The 23,401-nt window shown below is 36.0% G+C and overlaps 2 protein-coding genes across 9 annotated transcripts in view; one reads left to right on the top strand and one right to left on the bottom strand.

Moving 5' to 3' along the window:
- The first annotated feature begins 8,559 nt into the window (after positions 1–8,559).
- DIMT1 (DIM1 rRNA methyltransferase and ribosome maturation factor) lies at positions 8,560–20,003 on the top strand. 2 transcript variants are annotated; one of them, XM_045566224.1, is made up of 12 exons: positions 8,560–8,829; positions 9,178–9,251; positions 10,409–10,495; positions 11,970–12,031; positions 12,112–12,205; positions 12,288–12,337; positions 14,647–14,770; positions 14,911–15,003; positions 15,919–15,983; positions 16,605–16,668; positions 17,880–17,986; positions 19,474–20,003. In XM_045566224.1, exons 1-12 carry the CDS (start codon positions 8,751–8,753, stop codon positions 19,514–19,516), a joined length of 942 nt encoding a protein of 313 aa, XP_045422180.1. In that variant the 5' UTR covers positions 8,560–8,750; the 3' UTR covers positions 19,517–20,003. The 2 variants fall into 2 exon arrangements, with proteins under 2 accessions (XP_045422180.1, XP_045422181.1); XM_045566225.1 differs by lacking the exons at positions 8,560–8,829; positions 9,178–9,251 and having other exon boundaries at positions 10,413–12,031; positions 12,288–12,331; positions 14,640–14,770.
- KIF2A (kinesin family member 2A) overlaps positions 17,837–23,401 on the bottom strand; it is a 62,725-nt gene continuing 57,160 nt past the window's right edge. For all 7 annotated transcript variants that reach the window (XM_045566217.1, XM_045566223.1, XM_045566218.1 and 4 more), the window contains one exon: positions 17,837–23,091. In XM_045566217.1, the coding sequence (XP_045422173.1) occupies positions 23,006–23,091 (86 nt within the window). In that variant the 3' untranslated portion in view covers positions 17,837–23,005. The remainder of the gene's footprint in view (positions 23,092–23,401) is intronic.

Below are 23,401 nucleotides of genomic sequence, written 5' to 3'. Positions count from 1 at the left end.
CCTGAGTTGATTGAAGCTTAAATCAGAACCATTTTGCACTGCCTATTGTAGATATCAGCTGCTAAACTGCGTGTTTTACTGGTCCGTCACAGCAGAGAAGAGGTATTGAAAGAATTTTATTCCGATCAGTTAACCCTACCTACCCCCTGCCACGAATATTTATTTTTTAAGTTCCTGGACTTGCTGGGCACTTACTCCCCGGCAATAGCAAGGGTGGAAAGATTTAAAAGGACATAAATCCAGTTCTGCCTGACTCTGCTAAAAACTACCATAGTGACCTAAATTTTCTTGTTTACAAAGAGAAGTTGTAAGGAAATAGCTGAGTTTTTCTTCAAGGTTAATAATAACAGAAAACATTCATTGCTCATTTGGAATATGTCAGATACAGTTGTAAGATCTTTACAGGAATCACCTGTTTTAATCCTCGGAGCAATCCTATGATGTAGGTGCTTTCCTTATTTCCATTTTACAGATGAAGAAACTGAAGCACAAAGAAGTCAAGTAACCTGCCTAAGGTTAAACAGCTAGTAAATGACAGTGTTAGAATTTGAACCAAGCAATAGTAGGCGCTGCATTACAAAGATGTTCATCGCACAAGGGCTGTTTTTGAAAGTAAAAATTACCTAAATGACCACTAGAGAGGAATGATTAAATAATAATATGGCCCTATCTAATAAAATACAAATTGGCCACTTAAAATTATGATGAAGTGTATTTGTTGACATGTGAACACATTCACAATGCATGCTGAAAAAAAGATGGTTAATAAATATATTCAGCGATATGTCCCACTTTGGGACATAAATAAATGCCAAAATACTAAGAGGGTTTGTCAGTAGTTGGATGGTATTGTGACCATGCTTTATTTTCTTTTTGCTTACCTGTATCTTCTGATCTTATTGAAAAATAGTACTTCTCAAATTTTAATTTTAAGTGTGCATAGAATCACATAAGGCTCTTGTTAAAATACAGGTCCTGATTCATTTGATCTGAGGTGGGCCCCAAGATTCTTCATTTTTAATGAGTTTGCAGGTGATACCAAAGCTGCTGGTCCACAGATGACACATTGAGTAATAAGGCTATAAGGAATAGATAATAAAGCAAAAAAAATTACCTAATTCAAAATAAAATGAAGAAATTGGTTTAGAAGAATAGATCTCTTCTATTTGGGATAATAGATCCTTTGTAAATCTAAGGAGAGCTGTGACTTAGAAAAATGCATGTATACAAATTTTGCCTATGATACCAGTATCCCAAATTAGGATGCATTTGGAAGTCCTAGCTTCAGCTCCTATCAACGTAAAATCTATTCACATTCTATGCACAAAGTAAGTATGTACAACTGGATAAATAATCTCATATTACTGCATTTCATTGCTATATTCTCAGGTTTTTTTGGAGAGAAAGGCAAACAAATATTTAAATTAATTTAAATTAAATCATCATTGGGTCTGTTCAGGATATATCTGAAATCTTAATATAAATTTCCCTTTCACAACTGCAAAGGGAAAGCAAAAAGTTGATGAAGGAAATGCTAAATTAAAGAAACATTGACTTCCTCACTTGTCAGTCTCAAGTTAAGTTCCAAGAAAACAAATCAACACAATAACAATGCAATTCATTTTGTGTCAATAATTATGTTATTATAACTAACTTCTACTAAATATTCCCTATGTGTCACCTACTGTTCTAAGTGGTTTCTCAAGTGTCTGGTATTGGCCTTGAGACATTTTATATAATTTATTTTATCAATCCTCATCATCACCCTATATGGACAGTATTCTTTTCCTCATTTTACAGATAAGAAGATGATTCTCATAGGAACTGTCATTTGTCCAAAATCAAATTCTTAAATGGAGGAGCACAGACTCAAATGTAGGTAAACATTTTGTGGTAGATGTAACAGAATAAAAGATGTACCCCCAAACCTGTGTATGTGTTATTTTACATGGCAAAGGGGATTTAAATTAAGGATCTTGATATGGGAAGATTATCCTGGATTATCCTGCAGGGTAGTCCCAATGTTATCACTGTAGTCTTTATAAGGAGGCCACAGTGAGAAAGAGAAGAAAATATGAAAGTAAAAGGTCAGAAACATGCAGGGACCATGAACCAAAAAATGCAGACAGCCTACAGAAGCTGGAAAAGTCAAGGAAACGAATTCTCTCCTAGAGCCTCCAGAAGAAACTCAGTGCTGCAGACAATTTAAGACTTCTAACCTTTAGAACTCTAAGATAATACATGTATATTGTTTTAAGCTACTAAGTTTGTGGTAATTTGTTAGAGCAGTAACAGAAAATTAATACATGCTCTAAAGTCATAGGCTTTCCAATTTGGCACACTTCATTTATTATTTCAACTTGTGTAAAATTGGGTCTTGGACAACTCTATATTATAATATAGCTCATTAGATGTTTATAAATTAACTCAAATGTTTATAACATACCATATTAGAAAAACGAGTCTTCGAGAAATTATTTGATCTGCCCTAGGTAGTAGTATTTCTAGCAGATTAATTTTTTTAAATAATAAAAAAAAACTGGAAACAATATAAATGTCTTTTAGTAAGGATTGATGATATAAATTATGATATGTTCATACAGTGCAATATACCCACCTGTTAAAAATGTGATGTAGATTTATATTTATTAACATTAAAAGATGTGCATCATATTTAGTCAAGTGAAAACAGGCGGTTAGGAGTTTTATGTATGCAAAACTCAGTGTAAATGGCAAAATGAAACTGAAGCTTAACCAGTAATATATATCCAAAAAGTCTTAGAAAATACAACCAGTATGTTAATAGATATAAACTCTGGGTGGTGATTTTCACTTTCTAAAATCTTTTAGTATATTTAAATGCTTTTTGCAATGTTTCTTATTTGAATAAGCAAAAATAATAAATAAAATTATTTCTAGTTTGAAAAAAGGAACTTAAGAATACCCTGTAGTAACAAGTATGAGGTGAAATGGGTATTTTTTTCATATTCTGCTGGTGAGAATGAAAATTGATTGAACTGTTTTAGAAAATTAATTGTCAATAAATATCCAAAGACTAAAATGTTCACATAGTTTGGCTGAATAGTTCAATTCTTGGGAACCTATGCTAGGGAAACAATCCAAAGTATAGAAAATACTTTTCATGTAGTATGCACTAAAATGTGTATGGCTCTATTTTTTATAAGAACAAGGGTGTAAGAATGATCTAATGAACTTTTATGCATTCACAAGATGAAAGCTTCTGCAGCAGCTTTCAATATTGATTATCAAGAGTGTTTAATAATTTGAAAAAGCGCTTTTTATTTTACTATACTTTAGGGGGGAAGAGCAAATTCTATAAACAGTATGAACTCAACTGTGTAAAAACATACATTGCTAAAACAATAAGAAAAAATTGTGTGTCCAAATGTTCATAGAAGTTATCCCAGCATATTGACATTATAAGTAACTTTTTCACCTTCCTGCTTTCTGTATTTTGCAGGATTTTTACAAGTTAAGTTTTTGGTTTGGTTTTGTTGTTTGGTTTTCAATGTACCTGTCCTATCTTTAGGACCCATGAAATCCACAGCAGAAGAAAAAAATAAAATTAGCTTTACTTACTACATCCCTGTCATTATTACTTTGGATATATCTTATTCTTAAATTCATGGTAATCAAATGTTTAATTTTTTAACTTTATACTTTAGAATCCATTGAATTTTACATTAGATGGCCATTAAAAGTAAAATTGATTTAAACTGTAGTTAGAGGCCAGGCACAGTGGCTCATCGCCTGTTATCCTAGCACTCTCAGAGGCTGAGACAGGAGGATTGCTTGAGCTCAGGAGTTCGAGACCAGCCCGAGCAAGAGTGAGACCCTGTCTCTACTAAAAATAGAAAAATTACCTAGGTGTCCTGGAACACACCTGTAGTCCCAGCTACTTGGGAGGCTGAGGTAAGAGGATCACTTGCCCCCATGAGTTTGAGGTTGCAGTGAGCTATGATGACGCCACTGCACCCTACCCAGGGTGACAGAACAAGACTCTGTCTCAAAAAAAAAAAAAAATTGTAGTTAGAATGACTCAGCTAGTGTCTTTTTGCTTTCCTGCTTATCAACCAAAGAGGACAATTGACTGTGATGCCAACATTCAGCTGGAAATAGAAACCAACAGAGCCTACAAGAGGCAGGCTGGTGTCCTATTGTGACAAGGGTACTGGGTTTCACCCCCATCTCTGTTACCTACTACCAGAGGACTTTGAGCAAAACCCACCAATCTCTCTGAGATTAAGTTTTCTCATCTGTAAAACAGGATAATCATACTTGCCCTAACAACCTCACAGGGTTTCATTGGAAATCAAATTCTGTGAAAAGCACTTTGAAAATCATAAAATGCAATATAAAACATATAGTATATAAATATATACAAATAAGTATAAACATGCAATATAAAATAGACTCTATTATAACCCACAAATAGAATTCTAAGTGCCATAATGATTTGTTTTTGTTGTATTAGGAAAGCCTCAAAAAGCTTTATTTTTCCAACAAGATATATGTAATTTTACAGTGTTAAAATCTAATTGGGAGGCCATTAGACTGAGGCTGTTCCAGTACCCTGAGTTCTTACATAAGCAAACCAAAACCCACTCAGTATAAATAGTAAAATGAAACTTAAGCTTAACCAATCGGCAATCACCAACTAACTTCTAACTGGGGACTTTCCACTGAAATGATCCAAATAAGGTTACTGTTCCACTTCAACCAAACAAATAACTTCTTTGCCTTTCCTCCACATTCACCCTATAAAAGCCTTCCCCATACCCCCATACCAGTGTTCCAAACCTATTCATGAATTGCTGTTTGCTCAAAGAATCTTAAAAATTTTAATGTGCCTTAGTCATTATTAGAAACAATGACTCTTAACAATGGTAATGATATACAAACATTTACCTGACAAATGCTTTTGGATGGTATTGATTATCATTAAATATTCACTAACAATGGTTAGATTCGTGCTGGGAATAAACAGAGACCATAATCTTCATTAATTAATTTCATTAATTTAAGTTAGGATTTATGATGATCTAAAAAAAATTAGAACATGTTTATAGAAGAATCTTGCTCATAGTATTCAAAGTACATTATTTCAGCCAAATTTCATCACAATTTTCTGTTAACATTTAGATAGCATCATAAAATGAAATCTCTAGGTCCTCTTTGAAATTGTCCTGCTTTGTAAGGCAGCACTTTTAGCATTTAGATTTGGATGTTGTCACAATAACGTTTCGCTGTTTGGGTACACATAATTTTGTTTTATTTTGTCTAGCTGAATTATATCCCTTTTTATAGGAACACAATATATAAATGTTAATGAGTCTACATTTAAAGTGTGAAATTCAAACATTGTTAATGTTTCTATGACTTTTGAATATGTTAAAATTCTGTAAGGAACCATATTTTATAGAAGAAAATGCTTACAGTATTTTATTTTTCTTGTTTATTATATTCACTGGCACATTTAAAATGTTGTAATTTAAAGCATGCTGTGAATTTATATAAGCCTCTTCTACCAAAGCATATGCTATTATAATTCTTTTTCAAGTTACAATATATTTCACTAACAACAAAAAACCAATGGCAATGAGTTAAGTGTATACACTGAAACTGAAAAATAATTTTAATTAACAAAGGATAGAAACATGACCATAAAAATTATTTTTATAATTACAAAGCTAGCAGGAAAAACTCGTCTGGACATTGGTTGATTCCATAACTTTGCTATTGTGAATAGTGCTGTGATAAACATATGAGTGCAGATATCTTTTTGATATATTCACTTCTTTTCCTTTGGGTAGATACCCAGAAGGGGAATTGCTGGATCCTATGGTAGTTCTATTTTTAGTTCCTTGAGAAATCTCCATACTCTTTTCCATATAGGTTGCACTAATTTACATTCCCACCAAGAGTGTGTAAGTGTTCCGTTTTCACTGCATCCACACCAACATCTATTGTTTTATGACTCTTTAACAGCAGCCATTCTGACAGGGGAAAGGTGCCATCTCATCGTGGTTTTAATTTGCATTTTCCTGATAATTAGTGATGCTGAACATTTTTTCATGTTTTTTGGCCATTTGTGTATCTTCTTTTTAGAAATGTCTGTTCATGTCTTTTGCCAGCTTTTTAATAGGGTTATTTGTTTTTTTCTTGTGATTTGTTTGAATTCCTTGTAGATTATGGATACTAGTCCTTTATCGGATGTATACTTTGTGAATATTTTCTCCCATTCTGTAGGTTGTCTATATACTCTGTTGGTTATTACTATTGCTGTGAGGAAACTTTTTAGTTTAAGTCCCATTTATTTATTTTTCTTTTTGTTGTATTTGCTTTTGGGATCTTAGTCATAAATTCTTTGCCTAGGCCAATGTCCAGAAGAGTTTTTCCTAAGTTTCCTTCTAGAGTTTTTATGGTAACAGGTCTTACATTTTAAGTTTTTAATCCATCTTGAGTTAATTTTTGTGTATGGTGAGAGATAGGGATCCAGTTTCATTCTTCTGCATGTGGCTCTCTAGTTTTCCTAACACTACTTAATGAACAGGGCATCCTTTCCCCAATGTATGTTTTTATCTGCTTTGTCAAAGATCAGTTGGTTGTAGGTATATGGTTTTATTTCTGGGTTCTCTATTCTATTCCATTGGTCTATGTCTCTATTTTTGTGCCATTACCATGCTGGCTTGGTTACTATAGGCTTGTAGTACAATTTGAAGTTGGATGATGTGATTCCTTCAGACTTGTTCTTTTTGCTTAGGATTGCTTTGGCTGTTCAGGCTTTTTTTAAAATTATGTATGAAATTTAGGATTCTAACTCTGTGGAAAATGCCATTGGTATTTTGATGGGAATTCCATTGAATCTGTAAATCACTTTGGGCAGTATGGACATTTTAGCAATATTGATTCTTCTATTCTATGAACATGGGATGTTTTTCCCTTTGTTTGTGTCATTTGTGATTTCTTTCATCAGTGTTTTGTACTTCTCCTTGTAGAGATCTTTCACCTCCTTGGTTAAGTATATTTCTAGGGTTTTGTGTGTGTGTGTGGTTTTATTCATTTTTTAATGGGGTTAATTGTTTCCTTCTTGTTATTATTGAGTTACTTGAGTCTCTTATAAATTCTGAACATTAGTCCCCTGTCTGATATATAGTTTGCAAATATTTCCTCCCATTCTGTGGTCTGTTCACTCTGTTGATTATTTGTTTGTCCTTTAAAGACTCAGCTCAAATATTATATTTTGAAATGATTCCCAGTTGCCTCAAATACTAGTTATAGTGCTGTCATCATACTTCCTTTAAAGCACACAATCACTGAAATACAGACCTAGTTTCAAGATGGATCTGTCATTTACTGTATAACCTTGAGCAAGGCATTAACACATTTTTGTCCTGTTTCCACAATTATAAAATGGCCATAATGATAAGACCTATCTCAGAGAACTGTTAGAAAACATCAAATGAGATAATGTAACTACAAAGTATCTAGTACAAAATTGCTCAACAAATGGTAGCTGTTATTGCGATTATTTGCCTCTCTTGTGGGAGCACTAGAGCTGATTCTCCCTCCCTCTCCAGGAAATGTTTTAAAAACAGGTTTCCAGTCCATTAATCTTTCTATTCTCAACATTTGACACAGTGCCTAGCACACTGCAGACTCTCCAAAATTGTGTAATAAATTAATAATTAATGTAATGAAATAAGTAATCGAAGATACTACTAGGGTATGTGGCATTTTTTTTTTCTAAGTTAGAATTACAGCAGAGAAAGGAAGGGCTAAGACCAAGGTTTGGGAGTGTACACAATTGCTCAGCAAAGAGTCACCTTTAGTAATGCCAGGAAGAAGCTGTTTCTTCAACGAAATAGAGTACACACAGAAAAATTAAAAACCGAGAGCCATCTGGCAGGCAAAACAGACGTGGACCTTGCCTGCACATTATCGCAGAAGAATACCCAATACATACCTGTTATCGTATTTTGGATTTTTTGTCAATCTCTCTCAAAGGAATAAACTTTGAGGGTAGTTTCTTACATAGTAGTGTCTAATACATAGCCGCAGCTCAGTAAATGTTTAGGGAGTCAATGCCGAGGAAGTAAAGCAACCAGCAGCCCTAGTCCAAATAGAGGCTAATTCCATTCTCGGAGTTCTTTTCCCCAGAGCAAGCAGCGGGGATAATACATTCCCCAGAGGAGTAAGCTCCTCATCCCCAAATCCTGGCTTTCCCACCCCCATCTCGGGAAAGCAGGAGCGAGGCTCATGAAGAGATCTCAGAACCCGGCCTTACAAAGCATCCACAGGCTTAAGCCCATTATATAATCTAAACAGCCTTCTCAACGTCGAGAGTGCCACACCAACACCCTCTTAACAAACTCCAAGCGGACATGGGCGAGAAGCCCCGCCCCGGACTCTAAATCAGCCAATCCCAACTTCCAAACTGTCCTCAGCGGCAGCGCGGTGCCTTCTGGGATCTATAGGCTCCCAAGTTCAAGCGCTCCTCCCTTTGGAGACTACAATTCCCGGCAGCCACTAGGCTGCAAGGTCCGCCCGCCTTCTGGGGGAGGAGCCCAAAGCCTTCGGGCCGGCTCCCCAGGCGTCAGGCGGTGGTGGGAGAGGTGGGAGTGGAGCAGGCGGGGAGGGCGGCGGTTCCCACGTGGTGGGTTTCTCCAGCTGGCCCCCACTTTGGTCCTGCTTGACTTCCCGGACCTGTGGGCCCGCTTCCTGCAGAGATGCCGAAGGTCAAGTCGGGGGCGATCGGCCGCCGCCGCCAGCGGCAGGAACAGCGCCGGGAGCTGAAGAGCGCCGGAGGTGCGGAGCCCCGGGAGGAAGTGGGGGTCGGGTCCGGCCTTCCGGGGGGACCAAGCCTAGGGTGCTGACCGAAGCCTGAGCTGCTGCTTGAGGCCGGTCGGGACCCGCGCGCGCCCATGGGCGCGTAAGTCCGGGGTTCCCAGAGCGCGGGCCGCTGACCCTGCACCCGGCTACCTTTCCAGCGGAAGGGAGGGACTTCAGGCATTTGCTGGCCCCGGCCCGGAGCTTGACGTTTAGTGGCCCTCGTTGGCGCAGAAATCTAACCCTACCCATCCTGCTTTCTTTTCTGGGACGGTCTAATATCTCATCTTAGCAGAGAAATTAAAGCTCTTTCGTATTTTCTTCCAGGACTCATGTTCAACACGGGGATTGGGCAGCACATTTTGAAAAATCCTCTCATTGTTAACAGCATTATTGATAAGGTGGGTGTGGAAGAGGAAAAGGAGAGAGTTGTTGGCTTATTAATTTTATTCTTGGGAAAACTTAAACGCAGAGAGGATGCCTGGCATAGAATAGATAACTTTATAAATATTTGTTGACTACGTTAAAAGATTGTCTGGGATTTGTAGGCTGTCTTGTGCGTGATAAGATTCATTCTGTGGATGTGGGTTTCTCCTGGCCCCAAATTCTTTGTCTTTGTGTGGATTATGTACTTCATAGCTGGACCTTTGTACTTGTTCAATTCCAGATTCTATCATTCTTCTATTCCTAATCATTTTTTCTTGGTACCATATCACTTTTAGTTTTTATTTGCTCCAGAGTCTAAAACTTATGTCTAAACCATACAGTAGGAAGTTTGTTCTCCAGAAAATTTAGAGTATTGCATATAAATTAATTTGGTATATTCCGGTGCCACACATAAATTATTTGGAGTATTCCTCCTATCTGGTTTATTGTGGTTCTCTTATTGTTGTGGATGGTTGGGTGTCAGGAGGTGAAATATACGTGGCACAAATGCCCTTTATGAAAGTTACAAGCAAGGGAAGCATCCTGGAGCTATAGCAAGAGCATTAAAGGGCCTTATCAGACTTAGTGCAATTTGCAAAATGAGGGTTGGCCTAATTTTTTAACCTTTGTAGTTTATGCATTACTTTGAGCATCTGAGGAAAACTGGATCTAGAGTGTTACAGCTGTTTGCACACTACCAGTTTTGTGTACAGTTTCTCACACTCCTGCATCCCTGAAACTAGACATGAGTTGAAAATTGAGAAACTTTGCCCAGCATGTACAGTCCTTTCCCATTCAAACTTGTTGATATGAACAGAGTTGGTAACAAGTAGCTATTGGAATCATTTCCAAGGAAGAAAGCAGAATGCCAATCCCAGAAAGAGCTGCTATTCCCGCTTTTGTGACTCCTAAAGTTTGAGTATTCCCACAAGTTAGGAGAGGTCTTAGATTTTCATTTGTACCAAATGTTATTTAGGTAACTTTGTTCACCACATAAATGGTGGAGAAATTTAAAAATGGAGTTGGAGTAAGATCTCTTAACCGAGTCCTTAGGAGCAAAGATGTTTAGGTGTAAATTAAATTATGTGTTCAGATGTGCCAGAAGAGCTAAAGTGGTTGTGCTTGTTTTTAGGCTGCCTTAAGACCAACTGATGTGGTGCTGGAAGTTGGACCTGGAACTGGCAACATGACTGTAAAGTTGTTAGAAAAGGCAAAAAAGGTAAAAAGATGATGTAGTGTTTTAGTATCAGAAATGACTATGTGAGCAGGCTCAGCTAGTTTACAAATGCAAATCCGTTTTAATTAATTGCTATTATTTTAATAGTAACTCTTAATCCCTTGCTAGAGATTTTATTTCAGAAAGTATATTTCAGTCAGGAAAACAGAAACCACATTAGATAGTTCAACAGTGAATTTAATGTAGGGAATTGGTTACATGTTTGTTAGACGACTAAAAGAAAAAGATGAGGACAATGAAATAACCCCAAAATAATAATTGCAAAGAGCAGCTACCACCTCTAGGCCTGGGGGAGCAAAACAAAGAGGTTGGAATTATTGGAATCCAGAACTTTGGAGGAAAATACCTGCAGAGCTAGGGCTCAGGTCTCTGAGATTGGGTACCACCTGGATGTTGCTGGTATCTTCTTTGTGTCTTGGCTGACCCAGCTTCCAGTTAAATGGAACCATTGTTGTGTCCTAGTAGAAACAAGCAGCACATTTTAAAGGGCTTATCTGAAGAGAGTTTAATGGTGAGACTGTTATGGACATAGGGGAATGGGGTTAAGGGAACCCGTAAGCATTAGTGAAACTAGTGACTAGGTACAGCAAGGCAGTTATCATACAAAGGCCTCAGCGGAAAGGGCAGGAAACTGTTAGCCCAGTGAGAGTAGGAGCCATGGAAGAGGAGCCACTCATAGCAGAATACTGCCACTGCCAAAACTTCTGCAAGGCATGAGGCAGGAATTAGGAAATAAATAGCCAGCCCCTCCCCTTGTGCCTTTCACTGGCCAGTCCCAACAGAAGTCTAAGGGTAAGGGAGCTGGACTGCATTACCTACGGGGCGCAGAGAAAGGTAGAGAGTGGATTTGGGAGCCAAACAGAATAAGCAGCACATTTGTTTACCCTGTAGACATAGTCTTCTTGGAAGTCAGAGAAACCTTACCTGAAATTGCAGTAAAATTACAATTTCAGCCTTATTTCAACCTTATCTGGTGTGTTTTCATTTACTTGGGAATTTATGTTTGTTATGTATTCTGGATCCCAGGAGGTGGTAGATGAGAGAAGTGATAATGCACATTTTAACAGCAGTTGCATTGTATGCTCTTGTCTAAGAACACTGACTACACAGACATATTGTGTATTTTTTTCATCATCTGTTCAATTACAAAGCATGGAGACAGACAAAACATGGTAATTCTGGGTAATTCTGTTGTATATTTGGGTAGAACTTATATAATCCGGTCATCTATTTTTTTGAGTGGTGTTTTTGTTGTTTAATGTGGGGGAGTACAGTTGAGAGACTATTCCCCAAGACTTGTAGAGTTGCTAAAAAAAAAAAAAAAAAAAAGAATATTGAATATTTGATGATAGATTTGGGAAAAGAAATTTAAATCATGTAAGAGTTACTACAGGGATAATAAGAAAAGATTTATACTCTATAATTAACCTAAAGAAACTTTTTTTAAAAAATTTAGGTAGTTGCCTGTGAACTTGACCCAAGGCTAGTAGCAGAACTACACAAAAGAGTTCAGGGCACGTGAGTATACATAATAGAATTCATATGCATTTCAGTTTCGTGAAACAACATTCTTTTTAAATTTCTTCTTTTTTTATCAGGCCTCTGGCCAGCAAACTTCAAGTAATGGTGGGTGATGTGTTGAAAACAGATTTGCCATTCTTTGATGCTTGTGTGGCAAATTTGCCTTATCAGGTATGTCCTCAAATTGTCAGGAGCATCATAAGTGTTTCTCTGGTGTGTCTCTCCCGGAAATAACTAGTTAATTCTCTTACAGATCTCTTCTCCATTTGTCTTCAAGCTGTTGCTGCACCGACCTTTTTTCAGGTTTGTGACAAAAGACCAGAGTTACTGTCAAATTTTAGAAAGATTGAGGATTTAGGCCATGAACACAGCTGAAAAGGAAAGTCAATTGAAAAACTACTGGAGAATTTTTGTGGAAAATATTCATTTGTATGGAGGTCTTTTTCTTTCTCTCTCTCTTTTTCAATTGGGAAAAGTTATTTGTGGAAGGTGTGGTATAGATTGTTTCTGAAACCAGGCAGCCTTTCCCTATTTTTTAATCTTGCCATTAGTTTAGGCCAGACTTTTTATTACCTATGTCTAGACATTTGCAGTGGCTTCCTAACTAGTCTCTAGTACAAGGGGTCTTCACAAAGTTCATGGAAAAAGCATATTATGAGAAAACTATGCACAGAATACATGGATTTCTTTTCTTTTCCTTTTTATATGTAGAGATAAGGTCTCACACTGTTGCCCAGGCTGGAGTGCAGTGGTGGCTCATTGTAGTCTCGAACTCCGGGGCTCAAGTGATCCTCCTGCTCTAGCCTCTTGAATAGCAGCTGTGACTTCAGGCACGTGCCACTAGGCTCAGCGAATTTTTTTTTTTTTTTTTTTTTTGTAGAGATGGGGGTGTCTCCCTATGTTGCTTAGGCTGGTCTCCAACTCCTGCCCTCAAGCAATCCTCCTGCCTCGGCCTCCCGAGTAGCTGGGATTATAGGTGTGAGCCACTGTACCCAGCTCAAAAGCAGAACTTCCAATAGAAATTTTAAACAAGTGAGATCAATAAGCATTTCTTCAAAGAATTATAACAGTAGACAAAACGTAGCTTTACCAGTATGATCCTGAAGACAAAGAAGCATGATAAAGCAGTGGCTGCCAAGAGGCAGAAGTGGTCTAGTCAAAGCAAAAGTGGACTGGTCAAGAGCAAAGGCTATGGCAATAGTTTTTTGGGATGCACAAGGCATTTTTTTTTTTTGACTTTCTGGAGGGCCAAAGAATAATAGCATTTGCTTATTAGAATGTTTTGAGAAAGTTAGCCAAAGCTTTAGCAGAAATACACTCAGGAAAGCTTTACCAGAGATTCCTTTACCACCTCAGTGCTCCTGCTCATTCCTCTCATCAAACAAGGGCAATTTTGCAAGAGTTTTGGTGGGAAATCATTAGGCATGTATCTTACAGTCCTGATTTGACTCCTAACTTCTTTTTGTTCTCTAATCTTAAAAAACCTTTAAAGGGCACCTGTTTTTTTCAGTTGATTAAAAAAGACTGCATCAAACTGGTTAAATTCTCAGGGCCCTGTTCTTTAGGAATGGACTAAATGGCTGGTATTGCTAATAAAAGTGTCTTGACCTTGATGGAGCTTATGTTGAGAGATAAATCTTATATTTTTTTATTTTTATCTTTTAATTCCATTTTTCCTTGAGTTTTTTGAAGTCCCCTTGTACAGTCTATACTGGTGGCTTTCAAACTGCAAGTCAGAAACCCCTTAGTGGTAATAAAATAAATTTAGTGAGTCATGACCATCCTTTTTTTTTTCCCCAGTGACTTAGAATAGAATATATCAGAGGGCATTGCATGTGGTCCAGGTGATTCTAGTTTTATGAAACTTGTTTTGAAATAACAGTATATAAACGCATATACATACATAGATATCTATGGCTTGGGTTGCAATGTCAAATGTATTTGTTGGTGTGACTCATTGTCAAAAAAGTTTGAAAGTCAAAGTGCAGCTTTGAAGTGGCTCTTTTGTTCATTAGCATCCATAAAGCTTCCCCATTGCTTACTGGTAAAGCTTCCACATCTTTTAACCTGTTGAATCGTGTAGTCCTAGCTACTGGAGAGGCTGAGGCAAGAGGATCCCTTGAGCCCAGGAGTTAGAAGTTGCAGTGAGCTGTGATGATGCCCCTGTACTCTAGCCTGGACAACAGAGGGAGATTGTAAAAAAAAAAAAAATCAGAAGGACCCTGAACATCACAATCTGCTTCTCCCGCTTTACCTCTTCCTTAAGGATGTTTGCTACCCCATGAATATAATTCTATTACTAAGTCAATTTTGTTTTATATTTGTTTTCATAGAAGGGGTGATGGACTAGTGCTGATTTGAAATACTTTCTCCTCTGATCATTGAGGGCTTACATATGGAAGCCATCTTTTTGGGGGTTAGGGGTGTGGCCATTATAAAACAGAAAACAAAGCCAGCTGTTTCATTTTGGGGTAATAAAGTATTCTTCTGTCTTATAATTAGGTGATTATTACTTTGCTCTGGATTTCTCTCCCAAGAAAATTTATTGCAGTTAAATTATATTTATAGTTGAAAGTGACCATTTTCCTTATTCCTTTCTGCTTTCTTTTCAGATGTGCTATACTTATGTTTCAAAGAGAATTTGCTCTCCGACTGGTTGCAAAACCTGGAGATAAGTTATACTGCAGACTGTCAATTAACACACAGCTATTAGCACGTGTGGACCATCTGATGAAAGTAAGTGATGTTTCTTATTGAAATAATCTAGCTTAACTCATCCTTGAGCATCTAGCTGGGCTTTCTGTGAGGAGAGCATCTTTGATTACTAACTAAAAGTTGCCTTTGAGAGGACTACTTAAATATTTTCTGATTAACAGGTTGGAAAGAATAACTTCAGACCACCACCCAAGGTGGAATCCAGTGTTGTAAGGATAGAACCTAAGAATCCACCACCACCCATCAATTTTCAGGTGAGGTTAAGATAGTAGGGCATTAAATAAAGGGGAAAAAAAAAGTCCCAGCTAGAAGATACATGTCTATAGCAGTAGAAAAATATTGACTCAACCTAAATATCCAAACATAGGAAAATGTTACTTATGATACATCCCCTGTGATGGAGTAGATGGAATAATTTGATACAAAGTAGTTATGAAGTCCACTAAAAGGCATGGAAATGTTTGTAAAAGGCAAAAAGATTAGAATGCAGTTACATTTCACTTAAGATTACAGCTATGGAAAACATGTTTCTATTTGAATAAAACTTGGAAAACAAGGTAAAATGAAAAGTATTGTGGGTAACACTTTTTAATAAATCTTGTTTTTTATGATTTAAAAAGTGAAGAAAGCCAGACCACTTGATGAAAAACCTTTCTATAGTCACATTAGAGAAAAACATGATTGTGCAGTCAGCTGGTGGCAGGTGGAGTGGTCAAGGAAGTTTAGGTGTGTTGCACAGACTGTCTCCTAAATCATGCCTGTTTTGAATCTTATTTTTGAAAATGATACTTAGATCTACATAAATGCCATGTTGCTTTTTTGTTACCAGGCTGGACTCAAACTCCTAGGCTCAAGTGATCCTCCCGCCTCAGCCTCCTGAGTAGCTGGGACTATAGTCACGTGCCACCATGCCTGACTTTATTTTTTCCAATTTTTAAAAAAATTGAGGAAAAAATAAATACATTCAGTGAGACACACCAAAGTGCAGAAATCAGGTACACATCTTACTTTTGCATATATATTAACATGTGTGCCTACCAGATCAAGACGTGGAACATTTTCAGAACTCCAGAAGGTCCTCCAGTTGTGTATATTAAATGACAAAATAATACATAGCAGGCATAGACAAGAGGTTTGTATTTTGAAGAAAATATCACTTTATATTTCAGGAATGGGATGGCCTTGTAAGAATCACCTTTGTTAGGAAAAACAAGACTCTTTCTGCTGCATTTAAGTAAGTATTTTACTAATTTGTAATGTACAAAGGACCAGTAGTCCAGATATTATGCTAGAATTTGGTCCTTTTCCTGAACAGCTACCCTACACCATAAAGATTATCCATGTCTAGAAAAACTTCACCTTTTTAAATTTGGACTTGGGGAGGCAGGAAAATTTAATGAAGAAAGTTCCTGGAGTTGGGAATCAGATCAGGTTTTTGGCAAAATAGGAAAAAAAACCCAAAACTCTGATACATCTGCCTAATTTTTTTGTTGGAAAAATGGGGTGATGATAGATCCCTTCCACATTTGTGAAGGATTTGTGCCATTTTATTAATTTGGAAAAATTTAACATACCAGTTTGGAGTTTATGAGAGCCAGTTTTTAGAGTGTTTGGAGTTTGTTTTTAAAGGGGATGTTTTGTAGAGGGTCTAGAACTTCTCTAAGAATTTAAGAGATGTTTATCAGGACTTTTTAAATATAATTAATGTTTCCTTCATAAGTTAAAATATTCAACACCTTTTAAAATTCCTTAATTTTACTCTAGGGAACATAGATTTAATCTCATCTAAACTGAAAGGAAGTCATGTGTAATCTCTGAGGAATAATAATAGTGACATGACTTCTTTATGCCATAGATCAAGTGCAGTACAACAGCTGTTGGAAAAAAACTACAGAATTCATTGTTCGGTCCATAATACTGTAAGTAGAAAATGTTTCTGTAGTTTCACTGATTTTTCTTTTAAAATGTCCTATTTTTATTCTTTTAAATCTATCATTATGAGATTATTTTGTACATTCCATAGGATCCTTAAAAGACAGTATTTATAATGCTTAACTCGCAAAATTTGACTTGAATTCTGACAAGTCAGTGCTGTTTGCATTCTGTGGAACAGATCTGAGCAAGTTTGGTTACTCTCTCTACCCGCTCCTCTTTAATTACTGACAGCTGTTTTTAGCCATAACAAGAATCAGATGCAACAGTTAGAATTTCCTTAGTTGTAGATTCATGTAGCTTGCTCAGCTTAAACTGTGTAGAATTTACTATCCTCTGAATTGTGACCATCTCTTATTGCTCACAATAGCAATTATAAATTTAAAGTTACTATTTTAACACTCAGAAATTGAAATAATTAGAATAAAATAGAAGCTGGATAGATTTTTTTGTGAGCCTCATGCCACTTAGCATCTGTGCAACACTTTCTTTAAGCAAGTGTGGACACACATGCACATATCCATATATAAGGAGTATCTGATGTTTGCTAACTTTTTAGTTTTCAGTTTAATTAAAGTAGACAAAGGCAAATGTCTTTTGTACTTTTTATGATTCTGTAGGATTTTAATGTATCACAATACTATTTCCATTTTCTTTTTTATGGGCAAAAAGTCATTATATCATCTGCCTAAGTAAAAAAATATTAAGCTATATTAAGAAAAATCTTTGGATACAAGATGTGAATTAAGTATGAAATACTTAATATTCTCAAGGTTGGAGAGGTCATCTCTTTGAGAAAAATTAGCTGGTTAGGTGAAATCTGTGGCAAGAAAATGTAGTTATTTTGAAAGGATTAATAATTGCTTTAAAATTTAGTTTACAGTTTTAATTATTTTTTGAAGTCTGAAACTGATAACTATTTCAGAATTTTAAAGAAAAATTGCCAATATACATGATTATTGATTCAAGTTATACTGAGTATTTGTTACATGGTAGAAGTCAACCACTTAACTGAGAGTTACTTAACTTTAATTAGAGATCCAAACCTTACACAATCAGGCTTTCCAAACTGTTATACCAGATATATATTAAAAGTGACTATTTTATGACTTACTGAACTAAAAAAAAAAAAAAAAAAAGAGTCAAGGTGATTCATTAAAGATATGTTGTTCTTTTATTCTGAATCTTATATTGATAGGTAATACCAGAAGATTTCAGCATAGCAGATAAAATACAGCAAATCCTAACCAGCACAGGTTTTAGTGACAAACGGGCCCGTTCCATGGACATAGATGACTTCATCAGGTAATTACATTTTTGTTTTCCTAAGTGTTTACATTTCTTTACTGTGACACCTTCAGATTAGAGATTTAAAGGCTTTTAAGCGGTATAAGGTGCTACCTGGGAGAGTTATTGCATAGCACTTCCATGGCATGGAATAGTATTTGGTGTAAAAGATGGAGGCTAGTTAGCTGCAGCAGAATGACCATTTTCTTTTAATAGCAGTAAAGAACAGTCTGAGCCAGAAGGTTGCCTCTGTGTTAACGTGTGTTGTGCTGTGTACATGCTCCTCGCTTCCTGCTCCCTCCCCCAACTCTCATTCACAGTCTTAGTCTTTAATAGCTTGTCCCTCCAAAGTAGCCCATAAGGTAGAAAAAAATCAAAATATGTGTAACTGGATCTAATTTTTTTTTATTTCCTTATTGGGAATAGCTATTGTTATATAGATCTTAAGCATGAAATAATGTCAGTTACAATCATACCTGGTTACCCATTTAGTAATAGTTGTTTTTGTAGCCTGAGGCAGGTTTTACATATCTTAGGTAAAAAGGTGTCATAATTATCTGGGCAATTTAGACCAAAATCTGTTTTCCTTTAAGTAAACAAGTAAGTCTTATGAAAGCAGAGTAAGGCTTCAATTAATTACCCAGGTAATTATTAACCTATACTCTTTGTTTTTAATTAACATGTTAACTTTCAGAGGTTCTTGCCTATTTAGCCAATTCACTTTTAAAGCTTCCATGTTCTAGAGGCTGAATGAGGGTAGATTGCTAGAAAAGTCATTGGTTTTACTTTGTCTAAGCTGGAAACACAGTTCTACATTACTGACAAATGCTGTCATTACTGAGTCTTTATTAGATGTTAGTCCTAGGTGTTGAACACTATTCCTGAGTACCTACTTTGCTTTTTCAGACATTTTAATTTACCTGGACCTGTTCCTATGAGCTAGCCTAAAAATAATCTCAGGTCGAAATAGAAATATTGTGTCTTCCTCCGCTCTCACTGAATTTCCTCAAGGTTATTGAGCATGTGCAGTTTGCTAACTAGAATCTAATAAAAACATAGGTTAGTCCACAGAGAGAAACAGGTGTAAGTATTTGAACCTTAAAACAGCTCAGAAAGGAAGAATGGGCATGTAAGATTGGTCATTTATCTGACTTCTACCTCTAATTCCAAACAGCTCTTGTTCCTTTACCATGTTGAAATGGAACAAATGCCAGTGAGCTCTTAGACCAGGGATAGTGGCAGTCTAAGATAATTTTAGTCAAATTCATTATAACTTAAGACATATAGGCTACAGTGAAAGAGGCACCATGACATGGTTTTAACCAATATATATCTTACACATTTAGTTGGACAGTAAGGTTTCTTTAACGACTAGTGTGAGGAGTGGGTGGGCTGCATGAGTATGCTGACATGTTCATGTTTTAGAATTAATGGTATAGAATTATACACCATTATGTGCCACATATTAGCTTTTCAATACCATTCCATTCTGGTTTTTTTTTCAGATTGCTACATGGATTCAATGCAGAAGGTATTCATTTTTCCTAGGTATTTGGAAAACAGAATTTTCAAGGTCAAGAAAAGAAATGAATTATATTTTCATCATTTGAGAAGATGAACTTTGCTTTTGCTCTACTGGGACGTTATTTATTTGCTTGACTATTTTTGGCTTAAAACTACTGTTGTCACCAGTTATTCTAAATTTTTAAGGTGGTCAGTTCTAAGGGCCTAAGTTTTTTGGGTTTTGGTTTGTTTTTAATATATAACATAGGGCAGGGTCCAATCTATTCATAATAACCTTCAAGTTCAAGAGCCGCAGATACGCACAACTTTATACTTAAATTTACCATTTCTAACAGTTTATCATATAAAGATGTTCCTTTTCTATTTACTGTGTTATATACCGTGAGGCCCTCTTTAGGCCTTTAGCTCTGTCCCTCAAGTATTAAAAAAGTTAAAATATGCTTCTCTAGTCACATATTTCCTATACTGTTTCTTGTTATTCACATGTATGGTAAAACAATTGTCTCTTAAAGTGTTTTATTTTGCTTCTGTCATTCTTTTCCGTATTTATCCTATACAGTGTCTCCTCTTATTGCCTCTTTAGCTATTCTGTAGCATCATAGACTACATCAGCGTTCTGGGTAACCCTGAGTCTGCTGCTGCCACTATGCTGTGCTGGGCATATTCTGGGCATGACTCCTTGTAAAATGAGGAAGCTCAACTAGAATGAAATTAACTATAAAATTATGGTTTTTCTTGGGGAAAAAAGTATAGGTTTAGCAAAATTTCAAAGGGCTTTTTAAATCAAAACAGGTTTTATAGTTAAAATCTGTTTTCAACTTCAAAAAAACAGCCGTTTCCCCACAACTATACATTCCCAGTATTCATGGCTATGGATAATTAAAATTTCCAGTATTTTTTTGTATACCTGGTGCTTAGTTTTAAGCCATTTTAAAACTGTCAGATTGAGAATTTCAATAGATGTCATTAACAAGTTTTATTAGCTACTATGTTTAATCAATGTAATACTCAGTGATGTTAATATACTTTAATAAAGAATTATAGTAGCTATTTTATTAAGAAAACGAATAAAAATATCTTCGTTGACATTTGGCTTTCTTTATACCTAACTTAATAGGAGTATTTTCACTTAATTTAGCAAAGCCAGATTTTGAAATCTGGCTTCAAAGTCATAGTAATGTTATTCATAGTTAAAATAATGCATGTTCTTAATTACTTATTAATAGGGATATCAGCTTTCAAGTCTAAGAAAGTACTAAAGAATCCTTAATCCAGAACAAAATATTAAAGTTACTTAGCTCCATCAATCCACTTTTGTTATATGAATATTAATTATACTTAAGGGTACTTTTTTTTTTAACTTCAAAAACTACTTTGCAGAGTTCACCTGTACCATCTCTATCCTTATAGAAAAAGTTTAAGATTTAACTCAGCTTTCTTAGGTCATTTCCCTCTATGCCTATGAATTGCTGAGTTTTTAATCCTTTTTCTGGCCTTCAGTTTTCCCTATCTGTAAAGCTGAAGGACTGAATGATACTACTGCCAAGATCTTTTTGGTATTAATTTTTTAAAATACCTTGACTCCTAATCCAAATGGAGCCATCAGAGTATAAGGCAGCATATTTGTCTATAAGGAGACCCTCCAAAGATAGTACCCATCCAATGCAAAAATAAATTAAAGCTAATCTGTTGTGCTTTAAAATGAGCAAGTTCACATCTTTATTGCCCTTTGAAGATTGGTTATTCTCAAAAACTATGTTTTTAAACAGCCTCGGTAAGGCCAATAGTAACAGTTCTCCATTCTTTCTCTTCCCTTTGAAATAAACACAAATAGAATATATTTTACAGCTGCAAGAAAACCTGAGTCCCTTCCAAAACAAAGGTGATTGTATTGAAGTAAATTATCTCTAAAACTCATTTGATAGATTTAATTTATTAATAAGCATACTGAAAATCTACATTTGTTTCAGATATCATGTTTACACAGCTTTTCACCATGGTGTTAGGATCTTTCACAACTACCCCCTGGGTTTTATGAACAATGAAGTAAAGAATCTGGCTCATGTAATTCTCCATTCATAGCTTCCCTTTGGCCCATAGGAATGAGCTAGTTCCCTAAAGTAATCAAAAGAAGATATACTTGGGAGATTTTTTGGTGGGTAATCTACTCCTGGACTCCATCCTGGGAACTGAGGGAAAACTCCTAGATATATAAATCTTTCAACAAAATATTTACATGAAAAGTGGCCAGTTTTCTTTCTTGGAGTAGCAATCTGTAAAAATAAGTGCTGCCATTTAAAAAGTAGCATACCCTACACCAATCTGCTGGTGAGAATTTGGTGATTCTCACCAAATAATGGTGAAATTGCACATTTGGTACCAGATGGAGCTTGGGTTAGATCTGCCTTTTAAGGCAAACTCAACTCTTTTTCAGCTTAATTCTTTTTCAAGGGAGTTATGTACTGTCTACACTTGGCTTAAACTAACTTCTATTATGGACTACTCTCAATGTACATATAATGTTCATGCATCAGAAGCCAATTTCCTTTAACAGTACATAAAAAAGGTATATTTTGGGGTGCTAATGAACACTTGAAATTAAGAAATGTATTGGTAAGGATCAAATTGCACTATTAGTCTTGTTAATACCACACTGGCACACACACTGCATATATATGTAATTTCCTAAGATAAAACTCTTCTCAGAATTTCATTACTTTTATTATACACCAACTAGTTTATATTTTAGTTCTTTACAAAGAAAATGCTAAGAAAATTATAATCACATGTTATATGGTTTTAAAATCATAATTCCAGATTTCTTTACATATAGGATGGAATGGTCCAGCAGCTATGTCCACTGTCACAGACTTTAGTTCCGTTCAATGATATGGCACATCCTGCAAAATTAACTAGTCACACACAAAAAAATGTTTCAAATACAGTAGAAATGTACACACAAAGGTAATTTACAATGACAAATAAGGAATGTAATTTATCTTGGCTGTGCTTCAGAAATTTAGGGTTAATAGCCTTAGTCAAGGCACAAAGCAGGAAGAGGTGAGCACAGCTGTCTCTAGGAGTGGGCAAGGTATGTACAATCACTGATGAGGTATGCATGCACGCAAAGGATTTAAAACTGCTCAGTCTCGCTACGAAAATCGAACTGAGTTAAAAGGAAATGCTGTGGCTTCCCTCTACTATCCACCTCTGGATCGAGTCCACAGTCTTCATCATATAGAAAATAAAATTGGCAAGGATCTCCAAAAGTAAATCACTATTTGGGTAAATGAAACAAAATGCTTCACTAATCCCAATTTTTGGTTGTGCCTCCTGGATTAGAAGCATTTTGTAGACAAAGGAGTGTTTCACAAAATTGAAATGTCATTCAGGTGAAGGACAAGACATTTTCCACAGACACTTAATTTCAAACTTTCAAATGGCCCTTACAGCTGAACCATTGTATGTTACAGTAGTGAGGGTTCTGGGGATCCTATAGCAGCAAATGCCAATTTAAAGGGCACGGGGTCTCTTCGGATTGATTTGCTTGCTGGCTTGTTCTTCTTCTTGTAGAGCGGCACGAAAAGATTTCACTTTATCTTAGAAAAAGAAAAGAACAAGTGAATAAGTATTGTATTACATGTTTACAACTTCATGGGTCCTATCAAGTCACTTATGTTATTTCTTAACAGTAATTCAGTGTTTTCCCTTTTGTTCTTTATCAGGTAGAAACTCAGAACTAAATCGTTACAGATCTCCAAAATACTTATGTTTCTATACCTATCAACAGGCTTCTGTTCTGTTTGGCACATTTACAGTTTTCAATTTTAATCTGAATTCCTTTTGGAGTATAGGCAGGTTTTATATGTGTAAAATATGTATAGTCATGTCAAAAAGGAAATCTGTGAG

This window comes from Lemur catta, chromosome 12, assembly GCF_020740605.2.
Source record: "Lemur catta isolate mLemCat1 chromosome 12, mLemCat1.pri, whole genome shotgun sequence".
Taxonomy (NCBI): Eukaryota; Metazoa; Chordata; class Mammalia; order Primates; family Lemuridae; genus Lemur; species Lemur catta.
This window is presented reverse-complemented; position numbering and strand designations above follow the sequence as displayed.

Bases quoted from the DNA above. Each gene is read 5' to 3' on its own strand.
- DIMT1 (XM_045566224.1), top strand. From the start codon at position 8,751: ATGCCGAAGGTCAAGTCGGGGGCGATCGGCCGCCGCCGCCAGCGGCAG. The intron at 8,830-9,177 runs GTGCGGAGCCCC...ATTTTCTTCCAG, and splicing joins GGAGCTGAAGAGCGCCGGAG to GACTCATGTTCAACACGGGG. The intron at 17,987-19,473 runs GTAATTACATTT...TTTTTTTTTCAG, and splicing joins GACATAGATGACTTCATCAG to ATTGCTACATGGATTCAATG.